This window comes from Rattus norvegicus, chromosome 10, assembly GCF_036323735.1.
Source record: "Rattus norvegicus strain BN/NHsdMcwi chromosome 10, GRCr8, whole genome shotgun sequence".
Lineage (NCBI taxonomy): Eukaryota > Metazoa > Chordata > Mammalia > Rodentia > Muridae > Rattus > Rattus norvegicus.
In genome coordinates, this window is record NC_086028.1 from 40,096,795 (window position 1) to 40,112,504 (window position 15,710).

General features: G+C 44.0%; 1 protein-coding gene and 1 non-coding gene across 3 annotated transcripts in view; both read left to right on the forward strand.

Moving 5' to 3' along the window:
• The window catches only part of G3bp1 (G3BP stress granule assembly factor 1), a 33,399-nt gene that overhangs the window by 9,262 nt on the left and 8,427 nt on the right, over window positions 1–15,710 (forward strand). For both annotated transcript variants that reach the window (NM_133565.1, XM_039085121.2), the window contains exons 2-8: window positions 5,247–5,359; window positions 6,875–6,956; window positions 8,064–8,237; window positions 11,187–11,277; window positions 12,533–12,626; window positions 14,633–14,831; window positions 15,572–15,673. In NM_133565.1, coding sequence (NP_598249.1) covers window positions 5,265–5,359; window positions 6,875–6,956; window positions 8,064–8,237; window positions 11,187–11,277; window positions 12,533–12,626; window positions 14,633–14,831; window positions 15,572–15,673 — 837 coding nt within the window. In that variant the 5' untranslated portion in view covers window positions 5,247–5,264. The remainder of the gene's footprint in view (window positions 1–5,246; window positions 5,360–6,874; window positions 6,957–8,063; window positions 8,238–11,186; window positions 11,278–12,532; window positions 12,627–14,632; window positions 14,832–15,571; window positions 15,674–15,710) is intronic.
• Window positions 2,787–2,926, forward strand: Snora29 (small nucleolar RNA, H/ACA box 29). The gene has a single exon (XR_005490901.1). It is a non-coding gene; the product is annotated as a small nucleolar RNA SNORA29 (small nucleolar RNA).

A 15,710-nucleotide genomic window follows, 5' to 3' on the forward strand; every position in this document is an offset into this window, starting at 1 on the left:
CCTTGTTTCCTTGGTGTCTCCTGTCTCCACTGGCTCATATAATCTTTCTGCATCCTCTGTTGGGCTCCCTTAACCTTGAGGGAGAGGGATTTGATGGATACATGCCATTTAGGACTGAATGTACCAAGGTCTCTCGCTTGGTACATTGTCCAGTTGTGTTTCCATCTACTGCAAGAAGAAACTTTGATAATGGCTGAGCAGGGTACTGATTTATGGGTACATCAGAATGTCATTAGGAGTCATCTTTTTACTATCTTCCTTTAGCAGAACTGTAATATTTGGTTTTCCTCCAGATTTATGGCTTATCTAGTCTCAGATATTCTATCCCATGGGCCTTAATTCCAATGGCTGAGTTTATTGAAGAACTGGGGCTTTGCAGATTGCTTAATAAAAACGAAAAGTTGGGGGGTTGGCAAAATGGCTCAGTGGTTCCAGGGTATTTGCTGTTATTGTGGAAGTTTGATTCCTAGCACCCATATAGTGATTCACAATCATCTGTAACTCCAGCTCCAGGGGATTTTGGTCTCCTAAGATGTATGTGTGCTAAGGCATGCACTCACACACACAAATAAAAAACAAATTGTAAACATTAGAATACTACTTTGTTAAGTGAAAATGGCTTATTTAACTTTTCACTTTTCCTAGGTTAATTTTCTTTCATTTCTGATTTCTCTATAAACTATAATGATTTAAGGGTAGGGTTTATGTTCTATCCAAGAGGTTACCCTCCTGGGAAAACTGTAAGAAGTAGGAGTGACCTGACAGAGTGCTTACTGAACTTGCAATGTCTTATAGGACAGGGTGTCTGTCTGTCTGTGCTTTCAGAATCACTCGAGCCCTTCCAGGGAGGGTGTGGGAGACTTGCTGTTTCTAGTTAAGTCATTCAGCTGGCCTGCTTCCTGGTGCTGATCTTGGTAGCTTTATCGCTAGCCTGTTAGTTATGCATTGGGAATAGGGGGAGGATGGTGTGTCCACATTTGCAGATATTTCTGAAAAGCTCTTTGGAGAGGAGGTGCGGTGTAATCAGAAAGAAGCTCTGGCTGAGTGAGGAAGGAGCCTTGGAGCTGTCGAAGCTCATGCTTTCCTAGAACATTACCATTTTCACAGGTTTATGAATTTGTCACTGTGAACAGATGTGTTTCTGGAAAGAATCTGTTTTTGAATTGTTTTTGTTTTTTAAATTGTTTTAGGTTAGACGGAATTGAGTGCTGATAGCCTACTGAGGTCCAGCAGTTGAGGCCAAAGCTGGAGGAAAATGAATTCTGGGCCAGACTGGGTTACATAGAATTAATTTGCTTCAAAGAATTGAGAGTTGACTAGTTTGAGAGCAATATAAAAACATTCTCAAGGGTTTCTGGCTTTTCATGGTTCAGAAAAGAAGATGAATTAATTGGACAGTAATTTAAAATATAGATTACCTTAAACTTAGCAATCCTGCCTTAGCCTCTCAAGTGCTAAGGTGACAAGTATGAGCCAGTATGTTTAAGAATTCCTGATTTTCGAGTTGTTGTTGTTGTTGTTGTTATTATTATTATTATTATTATTATTTGCGGGGCGGGGCTTGGGGAGAGTGTTATTTGCCTTACTTCTAGGGTACTGACCATTGAAGTAAGTCAGCACAGGAACTCAGGGGAAGCTAGGTGTTTGCTCACAGAGGTTTGGAGTGAGGTGCTAGTGTATTCTTTAACACAATACAAGGGTTGCTGGTGTCTTTGAAGGGGAGAAGAATCATGGCTGAGGTTGCAGGAGAGTCATTGATCTGTACCTCAGTGACCTCACTGACGCTCCGAAGTCACAGAAGGAAGATTGTTTGTTTCTAAAGAGGGGTGATGAGTTTTCAGTTTTTATCTTAAATCTGAAGACTGGGGTCAGATTCTGAGCTCAGTTATTGTAGGCAGCCAGGCAAATGTGCAGTCTGCAGTGGTCCACCTTCATGATATTTGGTGACTAAGGATCAAAGTTGCTGTTGCTTGTTCTGTCACAGCCGAGCCTTTGTGAGGGCAGACTGCTCTTCTTGTGCCTCCTGGAGCTGCTCCATAGTGTAGGCAGGGCCTCTTTGGCCAAATGCCATCTTCCAAGTTCATGTTGGAGAACCACACAGTTGAATTAACAAAAACAAAATAATAGGAGTGGAGAGATGCTCAGTGGTTGAGAATACTTGGTATTCTTGGAGAAGACCAGTGTTCGGTTCCTATCACCCATGTATTGTATCACTCAAAGTATTGTAACTCCTTAAGTACCAAGTGTACATGTGGTTCACATACATTTTTTAAAAAGTTTTAAATAAATTTGTGATTTCACCCCCACCCCCCGGGATCTCATTCAGAACTGCCCTGACTGGATTCTATACCTGATCTTACAACTGTTTGGAAAATGAACAACCCTTAGGATTTAGGTTTTAGTAAAATGAAGTAAGTGGGTCAAGAATTCAAGAATAGTGCAAGAAATGGACCGTGCTCAACTCAACCCTATAGAGGCTGAGACGGGATTGTAAGTTGTAGGCCAGTATTGTGTGTGATACTGTCTCAAAAAAACCACACATGCACACATATACACGTGCACATGCACACACAATAGCACAGCAGCTATGCGTAGTGTAAGTACCAGCAGACTGACTAGTGATGATTCTATTATGGGGATCACTCAAGCCAAGAAGTTTCAAGGTAGGTAGAGCCACCTCACCCAGATCCTAGCTCAGAAAATGAAAAGTGGACGCAGGCCTGAGCCAGGTGAGGGTACGAACTACCATTCGGTCCGTGTCACTCAGCCCACTCAAAAAACGGTGTTGTCCCATTTGACTACCACATTTCCTACTGATAATAGATTTTGGTGGCTATGCTTATGGGATAGATTAAAGGTGCCATGATCTGAAGGGAGAGGGCTTTTCCATGCCCTCCCTCTATATGAAATGGCTGGACAGTGAACCACTGCTTGTTATAACTGACACATGGTAAAACCCAAAGTTTGAGTGATACGATTGAAAGGATTTTCCCCTCCCATGTGTAGTCCTGGATGTCCTGAAACTCACTCTGTAGACCAGGCTGGCCTTGGAGTCCCAGAGATCCACCCGCTTCTGCCTCCTTAGTGCCAAATTAAAGGCATGCACCATGGCTGCCAGCTCCCTCCCATATTTTAAACAGGGAAGCAGTGTGGTGTATCAGTGAACACCTGAGTGTTAACAGATATACTTGTCTGATAAGTCTTCTAAGAAGCCCATGTCTTCCCAAATTAGTGGGATGAATGAGTTCTTCTCTAATATGTAGTGAGTGCTATGCTGCTTTGCTTGCATGTTTGGATAATTTTATCTTTTAAATAGGATGGATTGTCTGTTGTGTGGCTTTCTTGGGGAGATGTAAACAAATGTTTGTCTTGGTGAGTCAGTGAGCTTGTTGGTAGCTCCGTCATCAGTTGCTCATCCCAGCCTTGGTGATGACTTACAAAAGCCACACGAACCTCCACGGGGTAAACAATCCCACCTGCAGCAGTCCTCACTGATGTACAGCCTTGCGGAGGTGTGGCCTTGTGAGTCCCGTATGCTTTGGGAACTCCCTGAGTGAGAATGGTGACTTGAATTTCTTACTGAGCCTTGAATGCTCTGTAGTATTAAGGAAGTTTCTAGGGGCTTCAGAGCTGTCACTGCTGTGAATTCTAAACCTGATCTAGGATAGCTGAGAAAATGGACGGGGTGCTGTGTTTCAACTCGGGGGGGGGGGGGGATTGCTTTATGTACCGTGCTCGCCTTGTTGGAGGATATTGAGGATTTACAGGCGTCTTTGTTTGTAAACAGAAGTTTACAAGTCTCCATTGTATTTTTTTTTCTTTTTTTTTTTTTTTTTTGGAGCTGGGGACCGAACCCAGGGCCTTGCGCTTCCTAGGCAAGCGCTCTACCACTGAGCTAAATCCCCAACCCAATCTCCATTGTATTTTAAGCTGTTAGTTTTAGTAAAAAAATCTTGTTAACTATATATTTGATTTTGGACCGTCATTTATTTATTTTACAATAAACATAAAGAAGTTTTTATTTCTGGGGATTAAATTGTTTTTAATTTTGGCTGTTTCTTTTGAGACAGGGCCTTACTATATAGACTTGGCTAGCCTGGAGGTAGAACTGTAGACTTGGCTAGATCTGCTTGGCTCTGCGTTCTGAGAACTAGTATTAAAGGCATGCATCACTACATCCAGTTAAACTTTTCTTTTATGTGTGTTTGCCAATATTTATGTTTGTGGAGCATGTTTGCTCAGTGCTGGTAAAGGCCTAAAGAAGTGTGCTGGAGTTACAGATGGCTGCTGGAACTGAACCCACATCTTCTAGAAGAGTAGCCAGTGCTGTTAACTGCTGACCCTTCTGCCCAGTAGTCCCTGTAGCTCTTCATACCCCACCCTCATCCCCCCCCCCCCCCCCCCCCCCCCCGTGCCCCAATGCTAGTTTCTATGTATAGCCCTGGCTGTTCTGGAATTCACTCTTGTAGACCAGTCTGGCTTGGAACTCAGAAATCTGCCTGCTTCTCTAAGTGCTGGGATTAAAGGCCTGTACCACCACCACCTGGCCTGGCTTGTTTTGTTTTGTTTGTTTATTTGTGGTCAAGTAGACTAGAGAGTGGTTATATGGGCATTGACTGTATCAGCTGAGTCTTTGAGTCTAGGACGGGAAAACAAGAGAGGTCTGGAGTAGTGGAAGTGCACGGTGAAGTGCTGTCTGCCTTTAGTCCCAGTGCAATGGATCTCTTAAGGTCAGGGCCAGCCTGATCTATAAAGCAAATTCCAGGACAGCCAGAGTTGTACATGGAAACTGTGTCTTGAAGAACAAAACAAAAGGACTTGAAGGCCTTTAAGTGAGCTGCTTAGGCGCTTAATAATGGTGGGCTGGCTCATGCTGCAGATATGTACTGTTGGGGTTTTATCCCTAGCTTAGGAAAACTGAAATTTGGAATAATGAGTTTGTACACTTTTTTTTCCTCATGTATTCATCTGATTATAGTATACTGGGATGTAAACTATGGATTTAGTTTGTTAATGTTTATTCCTTTCCAAACTTGAAACTGGGTGTGATACACATTTAGGAGGCTGAAGTAGGCAAATCTCAGTGTCAGGCCATCCTGGTCTACACAGTGAGTTCAGGGTATCTAGCACACTGCAGCGAGACTCCTAGGGATGCTGAAGGGATGCTGTGTGCAGTTGGCTTAGCACAGTGAGTTAATCCTTTTCAAACTCTTATGATTAGTTGACTGACTTGTATTGTTTTACAGGTTGAATCCACCAAAGCGATGGTTATGGAGAAGCCTAGTCCCCTGCTGGTCGGGCGGGAGTTTGTGCGACAGTACTACACCCTGCTGAACCAGGCCCCGGACATGCTGCACAGGTGTGCTCTCAATGCCCAGGAGGGGTGTTGTGGGATAGCTCTTCAAATAAGCACCGTTAAATAGAGGTTTAGAAACAGTATAAGGTTATGTTATGCAGCCCTAGCCTGGCCTAGAATTCAGAGACCTGCCTGCTTCTGCCTCCTGAGTTCTGGGATAAAGCTGTCCACATGGCCACCTCACACAGATTTACTTTATAGAGCTGTATTAGTTTGCTAGTGAGGTGGCTCGAATCTGGCATTTTTACACTATTGCAGTATGTAAACTATCTGGACTGAGGATAATTTTCACTCAAGTTGAAAGATATATTTGTACCATATTTTCTACTTCAGTCAGGTTGAAATTTTTAATATTTCAGTTTATCATTTCTAGAACAGTCTGCTTCTCTTGACAGTTCTGTGAAGCATTTCAGAAGCTTGTGTCATCTTGTAGATGTTGCTGCTCAGAGGGTTTAAATCTCTGGATTCACTTCTGAGCAGCAGAAGCGATCTCTGCATGTTTTTAATCTCTTCTTTTTCTTAGTTCTTTCTGGGTTTTATGTCAGTTTTCTTCCCTGTTTTGAAAGCTAGTTAAGGTTGTTATGTCAGGATCTGCATCAGCTGCAATCCAAGCTGGAGCTGGAAGACATTGTACACATGCCTGTCTTGCTGATGCTCTTATATCCTAAGCCTTGCATTTCCATCAAGGGTGCGATGTAGAGGGGCCTAGCGGAGAGAGAGCCGAGGCTGCTGAAGTACATTCTTTAATAACTTGAAAATTACATGGTGCTGTGTGCATTGGCACAGTCCTTTAATCCCAGCCCTCAGGGGCCAGAGGCAGGTGGATCGCCGTGAGTTTGAGGGCAGCCTGGTCTACAGAGTGAGTTCCAGGACAGCCAGGGCTACACAGAAAACCTGTCTTGAAGAAAAAAAAAAGGAAAGTAGCAAGTTAGTGTGCTTTGGGGTAAGGTAGATGGAAGCAGGATAGATTCCCAGCAGTAGTGTGGGCTCATCTAAGGGGTTATTGAGTTGCCCTCAGATGTCTTCAGTCTTTGGTTGGCATTTTACTGTACATCTGTCTGATGTTCTTTTAATGAAAATGGTAATTGGGTGTATAGATGAGAGAGAGCTAAAGGGATAAAAGTTCATACCACCCGTGCACAGGACAACTGCCCACTGCCTTCTCAGGTGGGAAGGCACCAACTCTTCAGGTCCGTGACAGGGCAGATGTCCTCAGCGGAAACAGGAACTTGACTTTGATTTTAAGTGCCTGACTTTGCTGACAAACTCCAAGGTCCTTCCCAACACGATCATCCTACCCTGAAACCTGGAAGTCGGGACTTGAAAGCCATACACGCCTCATGCCCATTGACTGAGACTGCTCCCACTCGGGCGTGTGCAATGGACTTGTCGTGTACAAACATAACAGAGTCCGGGCTGTGAGTCTGCCAGTGAGGTGGATAGGTACCAAGCCTGAACACTAAGTGCCTGCACTTCGGGCCCTTGAAGATGAGAAGTAAATTGCCTTCTCTTGTACAGATTTTATGGCAAGAACTCTTCCTATGCCCACGGGGGCTTGGATTCCAACGGGAAGCCAGCAGATGCAGTCTACGGGCAGAAGGTGGGTGCTGTGGTAGCAAAGGAGGTAGCTTCTGCCTACCAGGAAGTTGGTACCTCGGGGTGGTTTCTGTTTAATTCCTTGGTTTGCTAACCTGCCTGTGTGTTGTCATGTTGCGTTCATTCTCTGTTTAGATAGCCGCTTCAGCAGAAGAATGGCAGTTCTGAACTTAAAGGTGTTTGTTCCAGGCACTTTGATAATTTTATTTTTTGACACATGATTTTGATGTTTTTGGCTGTCCTGGCACTTGCTATATATGTCTGGATATCCTCCTGACTTAGTTTCTCAAGTGCTTAGATAACATATAAATGTGGAGGACAGTTGTTTTTAAGGGGCTAAGCTGTGATCACTGGGACTGCAGCACACACAGGCAGCAGGACTCTATTGTAACAGTAATATATGCATTCTCCATCTGCATTTTTTTAAAATCCTTGTACAGATGTATTTATTTACGTGTATGAGTGTTTTGCTGGCATCTATGTCTAGCATGCTTGCGGAGGTCAGAGGACACCTTGTCAGGAGCTTGCTTCTACCTTTAGGCCTAGAGATCACTCAGGATTATCAGGCCCTAGAGCAAGTGCCCTCACCTGCTAAGCCATCTGGGATTTATTTTTTATTTTTAACTGGATCTCATGTTGCTTACTTGTCTCATTGCTGAGATAAATGCCGGGCAGAAGCAACTTAGGCAGGAAGAAGGAGTACTCAGGCTCACAGTTTGAGGTACGATCCAAGCGGGAAAGGCATGGTAGCAGGAACATAAGGTGACCGCTGGTGCTCAGTTCCCCTTCTATGTACAGCACAGGGCTCTTCCTGTAGAATGTTGCTGTCCCAGATGATTGTTTCCTAGGTGATTCTTGGTCCTGTCAAACTGAGTGGAGATGAGCTGCTGTGAATATAGCAGGTCTCTGCCCTCCCGTGCACTTGTTTTATAGCTCTTCAGATTGCTTTGAGATTGCTCAAGGACTGCTCGCAGGAGCAGGAGGTAGGGCTGAGTACAAATCTGTGAGAAAACATGGCGGAGCTGGAGGATCCAGCTTGGTGCTGGCAGCTGCTGGTTTAGTTTCTGCACAGTGAGTTCCCCAGGGATTGACTCTTGCCTCTGTTCCTCAGGAAATCCACAGGAAAGTGATGTCACAAAACTTCACCAACTGCCACACCAAGATCCGCCACGTGGATGCTCACGCAACTCTGAATGACGGGGTGGTGGTCCAAGTGATGGGGCTGCTGTCCAACAACAACCAGGCTCTGCGGAGGTTCATGCAGACCTTTGTCCTTGCGCCTGAGGTATGTCGCATGATGGCTGTTGGCTCTGTACTGATGGAGTATGCAAAGACTAACAGCTGTGTGAATTCTAGATTCCTGGCAGCTCAGGGTTATAGGTGTGGCTTTGTCCTCTTGTCCTAGAGCTGTGGTGTCCTTACTGGTCCAGGAAGATTACTGTTGGAAAGTATCTTCCATCTAAACAGTTCAAATGAAACTTTGTATCCCTTCATCTGGCATCCTAAGGACAAGGAATTCATTCTCTCTCTCTCTCTCTCTCTCTCTCTCTCTCTCTCTCTCTCTCTCTCTCGGAATTTTGCTTCATAATCATTCTGTTGTTACCTCATTCAGAAAATACTGCCCAACATAACTCACTCAGTAACCATATCTGAGTTTCAGAAGGTACGCCAGCCTTGTTTTCCACAGTAGTTTGTTTTTCTTTCTTTCTTTTTTTCTTTCTTTTTTTTTTTTTTTTCTTTTCAGAGCTGGAGACTGAACCCAGGGCTTTGTGCTTGCTAGGCAAGGGCTCTACCACTGAGCTAAATCCCCAACCGTAGTTTGTTTTTCTTGATCCGAGAGTCTGTATATAACTGCCCATATAACGATCTGTTGTGTTCGTCTGGTTGTGTCTTGTTCCCTGTCATTTGTAGTCCCTTCCTCCTTTGGTTTGCTTGGCATTGACAGTTCTGAAGAGCAGTCACATACACGTTCTTCCACTCATCCGTAGTGACCATGACCCTTTTGTGTGTCTCTGGTTCCCTTAGGTTATATGCTCAGGTCTTGCCATTGTGACTAACCTTTGGACCCTGTATAAATGTGCTGCTCTTTATCAGTTTTGCATACTGTCATTCTTTTTTGTTTGAGGTTCTTGGCTGAATGGTGACAGGTGGGAATGTCTGTTATCATCCACCACCCTGTATTCATTCATTGGCTTTGTCTTATAAGGATTCCATCATTCTAGTATATTTAGTGAGTTATGATTCATTAGTAACTGTTTAGCATATATCCCTCATGTCCTGGGGCTAGTCAGTTGGAAACCCTCCATGCTATTCTGTTTTGGTGTGGGCATGGCATGGTGTATGTCCTTGTGCTGACCCTGTCCCTGTTCAAGCCCCATTTGGGAATTAGCTGTTTGTTCCATTCGCGATGCTTCTCTGTAGTAAGGTTTCTGAAGGTACCACAGGGAGATGATGAGGATGACATCTGCTGTGCCTTCTTCAGAAAGAAGGGACAGGAAGCTGATAGGTACAGAATCAGCTCATAAGGAATTAATTTTTAAAAATCCTATTTAGGATTGTAAAATTACTATCATTATCTTTAAAAAAAATTTTGGATTTTTTTTTTCCTTCGGAGCTGGGGACCAAACCCAGGGCCTTGCGCTTGCTAGTAGGCAAGCGCTTTACCACTGAACCAAATCCCCAACCCCTAGGATGTTTTTGTTTTGAGATAGAACCTCATTATGTAGCTCAGACTGTCCTAGAAATCACAGTGACCTCCTTTGTCAGCCTCATAAGTGCTAGAATTTCAGATATTCTAGCACCACCATTGAGGGTGTAGGCAGGATTTAGAGTAAAATTCCAGCTTTAAAATAAATGAATGAATGAATAAATGAATGAATGAATATTTTTGTTTTTGTGTGTATGGGTTTTTTGTCTGCATGCATGTAGTGCCTCCAGAGTCCACAAGAGGATAGTGGATTCCCTGGAACTGGAGATACAGATGGCAGTGAGCCACCATGTGGGTGTCAGGAATTGGGTCTCGGTCCCGGCAAGAGCAGCCAGTGCTCTAAACCACCGAGCCATCTCTCCAGCCCGGTAACTCCACCTTTTGAGAAGCTGAGTCAGGAGGTTTGCAAGCTTTAGGCCAGCCCACAGTAAACCAAGAGCTATCTTGAAGGAGGAAGAGGAAGGAAGAAGAAAGACTTGATCACAAGAAGGAGGAGGTGGGAAGGAAGAAGAGAAAAAAGGAGAGGAGGAGGGAGGAAGAGGAGGAGGACAATGACTACTTGTTAACTTCTCCATATACGAGATTTTACAGCCTATATTATTAATTATAGACTCAGTGTCCCTCTGTCTTTCAAGGGAAGCGTTTATCTCCCTTAAGGAAATGTATTATTGTATAAACTACAGTACACAATACGTCAGTACACAAAGCACTATGGTATGTTTTGATATTCCACTTTTTGTGAATGAAGGGACAGCTTTAGAAATTTTGAACAGCTAATCAGTAAGATGATTGGATTCGGGCTTGTGTGTCTAAATCACAGGAGAGATCTGGGTTACACCACCGTGCACATTTGGATTGATACGGTTAGATTAAGAGTCAGGGCATTTTAAATTCCTGCTAGAGTTGAAACTACTGTGCCTCTGAGTGGTTGAAAATGTTCCGTCTTTTGTATCTTATAAAAGACTTTTCCTTCTTTCCTTCCTTCCTTCCTTCCTTCCTTCCTTCCCTCCTCTTCCTCCCCCTTCTCCTCTCTCTCTCTCTCTCTCTCTCTCTCTCTCTCTCTCTCTCTGTGGGTGACCATCTGGTGGTAAGGATGGGATATTTTAACAATGTCTATGAGGTTCTTTATAATTGCATACAATCGATTTCAAACAGTAGGGCATTCAGTCTTGGCGAAGACATTGGCTGTCTTGAATGCGGTTGGCACTTAGCAATCTGATTAGTAGAGGCCAATCCCTGCCGTGAAACAAGTATTTCTAGACTTGGCTAGATGTCTGCTGGGGCCAAACCCTCCCATAGCTGAGAACCACTGGTACAGTCATGTTTGTTTTTTAAAGGAAGGGTTTGCTTTGACTCACTTTTTTTTTTTTTTTTTTTTTTTTGAGGGTACAGTCCTTCATAGCAGACAGTGGGGGGATATGAGGAGGCTGGCCACATTAATTCCATCAGAAACAGGAAGCAGATAAATACTCATGGTTCAGTGTTTTATAAGTGTGAATAACTGAAAACTTGTTGCTGACATTGCAGGGCTCTGTTGCCAACAAATTCTATGTTCACAATGACATCTTCAGATACCAAGATGAGGTCTTCGGTGGCTTTGTCACAGAGCCTCAAGAGGGTAAGTGTGAAGCTGTTGTCATGGTTACTTGTGTGGCATAAGAGAAGGTTCTTGTTACACTGTATTTTATGAATCACCAGTGTAAGGGGGTTTACAGGGATTTTATTGCTGGGAAGAAACACCACTACCAAGGCAAATCTTAAAAAGCAAACATTTAATTGGCTTAGTTTCAGAGGTTCATTCCATTATCATCATGGCGGAAAGTGTGCAGTGTGTGTAGGCAGACATGGTGCTGGAAGAGCCCAGAGTTCTACGTCTTGATCAGAAGGCATCCCAGAAGAGGCCGATTCTACACAGGGTGGAGCTTGAGCATAGGAGACCTCAGAGTTTCCTATACAGTGACACACTTCCTTCAGCAAGGTCATACCTATTCCAATAAGGCCATACCTTCTAATAGGGCCAAACCTCTTCAAACCACCACACCTAGTTAATGTGAATGAATAAGTTACTCTTGGGTCAGAAGCAGGCCAGTTAGCATGGCTCAGTGCAGAATACCATGCAGAAGGCCTGATGGACCTGTGTTGCACTGAGTGGTGGTAGTGGCATGCAGTCTTTCTAGGGATTCCCCAGTTGTGTGGAATGGGCAGTGGAGGTGCTTGCCTTTGGCTCTGTTCTAAAGCTTTATGCTATTGAAAGTGTAGAAGGTGCCTGGAAGGAAGGGACGACTAGGGTGTAGGATCAGACCTGTGGGGAGATAGTCTTTGTGTGTACTGAGCTCTAAATATATAGACCCATTAGGTGCAGTCCTTCATTCTGTAGGTGGGAGGGCCTGCTGTAGGTGCATCCTGTAAGAGTCCACTGTAACTGTCTTCAGACACACCAGAAGAGGGCATCAGATCTCATTACAGATGGTTGTGAGCCACCATGTGGCTGCTGGGAATTGAACTCAGGACCTCTGGAAGAGCAGTCAGTGCTCTTAACCACTGAGCCATCTCTCCAGCCCTTTATTGTTTGTTTTTGCTCACAGTTTAAGGGGAATAAAGTATCTTGGTGGGGTGGGGAGTTATGATGACAGGAAGGTAAGGCAGGAGTAAACAGCTTTTTTAAAGACTTAAAGAGTTTTTTTTTTTTTTTTTTTTTAAGATTCTGTGTTCTTAATTAAAATACTTAATTTTTCCCTTAAAGTCTGTGTTGTGGCTTTACCAAATTGCCCTGCTTTCTTTACTGTGTTTTTCTTTGTGTCTGTAGTAGAGCCTGTAGATTAAGAAATTTATGAGTATAGAGTGAAGTTATTTTATGTCTCTTCCTTTCTTAGAATCTGAGGAAGAAGTAGAGGAACCTGAAGAAAGACAGCAGTCACCAGAGGTGGTTGCTGATGACTCTGGAACTTTCTATGATCAGACTGTTAGGTAAGGGAACTTCCCTTCACTTGCTCAGGCTTGCAGTAAGAACTTGGATTGTGCTGGAGACAGACCTGTCTTCTAGGCATGAGTTCCAGGAGGTGAGCGGAGTCTGGGTGTCCGTGTCAGTGACAGACAGATTGGTAAGTGTTCACCGAGTCTCGGGTTTGACCTTCAGCAGTGAGTCAGATGTGGACACATTCCTGTTCCCAGTGTTCTAGAGGCTGAACACAGCCTCCATGAGCTCAGCAACAAAACAATAGTAAGTTTTTAGGAAAAGATGTTAACTGTGTTATTTCTGAATAACTAGCAATATGCAACTTTATTTTATAGGATGTACTGTGGAAACTGATGAATGTATATGGTTCAGGTTGCTAATTGTTTTGAAGACAAGTGCTCACCACTTAGCTGAGGCTAAGCCTAGAACATCTGTTTGAGCATTCAAGATGCTGAGATTGTGGGCTCCCACACATGTATCAGAAGAGCTCATTTAACTAGAGTAATAAGATTTCAAACCCGGCTGGAGAGATGGCTCAGCGGTTAAGAGCACTGACTGCTCTTCCAGAGGTCCTGAGTTCAAGTCCCAGCAACCACATGGTGGCTCACCACCATCTGTAATGGGATCTGATGCCTTCTGGTGTATCTGAAGACAGCTACAGTGTACTCACATAAAAAAAAATAAACAAATCTTTAAAAAAAAGATTTCAAAGCCATAAACTGAGTAATAATGAAGTTTTTTAGCCCAGTTCTGTGGCTCAGAGAGAGTGTAGTGACATAGGATGACCTGAGTTAGATTTCTGGAACCCCGTGTTGGAAGGAGAAAATTGACTACTTCAGGTTATTTTCTGACCTCCACATGTGTGCCATGACATGTGTGTCTCAGCCTTCCTCCCCATAATAAGTAAGTGCAATAAAACATTTAAGGCTCTCTTGGCTGGAGAGACTGTTCAGCTGTGGTAAGGTTGCTGGCAGCTCTTGCAGAATATTTGAGTTTAGTTCCCACCACCCACATGGTAGCTTAGAACTTCTGTTAACTCCAGTTACAGGAATCATGGTTTTTTTGGTGCACTGTATACACTTAAAAACATATGTAGACATATAAAAAATACTTTTATTTAAAAGGACAGTTTTGGGCTACATGAGAAAACCCTTGTTAAAAATTTTCTCATAATCACAAATAATGAGTGGTGTTGTCTTAGTCTTTTTATGGTCCTGATAGGCCACTGTGCCATGATTGTTCCATACTGTCAAAACCTGAGTTTCAGTGTTCAGCGCTCCCTTTCAAGTGTCTATCAAGGTGTGGTCACACCTGTTCATTCACCGTAGGCTGAGAGTGAAGAATGTGCTTTCCTGCAGACTTACATACTGAGGTCAGGTATCAGGAGGAAGAACAAGGCCAGGGTCAGCAAGCATTCCTTGGCAGCTGGTGTGGGAATGGAACCACTGTTCTCGAGTCTAACTTGTGTCTTTTCTTCCAGGACTCCTGGAGTGTGTTTTTTGTTAAGGATGTATTTATTATATGTATGTGGGTGTTTTGTGTGCATGTGCTTCTGCACATCAGAAAAGGGCATTGGATCACATAGTTAGCTACCATGTGTGTGCTAGGAATTGAGCTCAGGACCTCAGGAAGAAAGAACAGCCCGTGCTCTTAACTAGTAAGCCACATCTCCACCCCCTTGTGTATTTCTATAGGGCCTGTTTTGTGTGTCTAAAGCCACAGATGATAACATTTACTATATTTTGAGACTGACTGGCCTTACTAGACTTACTGGACCTGTGCTAGGCCTCAGAGAGTTTGATCTTTCTCTAACCCATTCAATACAAGGGTTTTGTGATACATATATTAATAAGCTAATTAATAGGAACTGAATGAGGAACCACTTGATTCTGTTTGATCGTTATGTTCATCAGAATTTAGCAAACAAGCTCTGGTCCTGAGAACTCTCTCTGGAGTCATTAGATGGCTCAAAGTGTCTGGCTGAGTCCTAGAGACCCGTTGAATTTTCCCATGACAGCAATGACTTGGAGGAACATTTAGAGGAGCCTGTTGTGGAACCAGAACCAGAGCCGGAGCCAGAGCCGGAACCGGAACCTGTGTCCGACATTCAAGAGGACAAGCCTGAGCCTGCATTGGAAGAAGCCGCTCCTGAGGATGTGCAGAAGAGCGCCTCCCCGGCCCCGGCAGACGTGGCCCCAGCACAGGAGGACTTGAGGGTACGGATTGTGGCTTAGCACTGTATTGCTGTCTTATTACCTGTTTCTTGTTGCTATGCTAAAGATCAGTCCCAGGTCACGGGGATGGGGGTGTTGTGTGTGCCAGGCATTGGCTGCTACGGAGCTCCTCCTGTTTGGAGACCGGTTCTCATGTTGTCCCAGGCTGGCCTCAAGCTCCAAGCAAAGCTGAGGAGGATCCTCTGGCTCCTATCTCCTGGTTGTTGGGATTATAGTTCTGTGTTGCTGTGCCTGATTATAAGGCACTCAGGACTAAACCCAGGAGTTTGTGCAAAGCTGCTAACTGAGCCACGAACCCACTCTCTGCTAGTTTATTTATTTGAGAAAAGGTTTCTCTGTGTAGCCTGGGCTATTCTGGAACTTGCTCTATAGGCCAAGCTGGCCTTGAACTCAGATATCCACCTACCTCTGCCTTTCAAGTGCTGAACTTAAAAAGGTGTGCCCCCTACTACCCTACCTTCTGCTAGTTTTTTTACATTTTTATTTCTTCATTGTAATTATGTGGTTGACTTTAAGATGATCTAACTATTCAGCCCAGGCTGGCCTATTTTAGTCCCCTAAATATTGGGACTATGGGTGTGCTGCTATGCTTGGCTGCTTCTAAGACTGTTTTAGTACATAGTGTGGGGTGGCAGATGCTTTTAGACTCTCCTGCCTGTGAGTGTTGCAGAGGTAATGGGAAGCAGAAACTAATGGCTCTGATGTGTCCTGTTCTTCCCTAGACATTTTCTTGGGCGTCTGTGACTAGTAAGAACCTTCCTCCCAGTGGGGCTGTTCCAGTGACAGGGACACCACCTCATGTGGTCAAAGTGCCAGCATCACAGGTAAGGGTCTGAATCTAGGACTTTGGGCAGGTTTTGG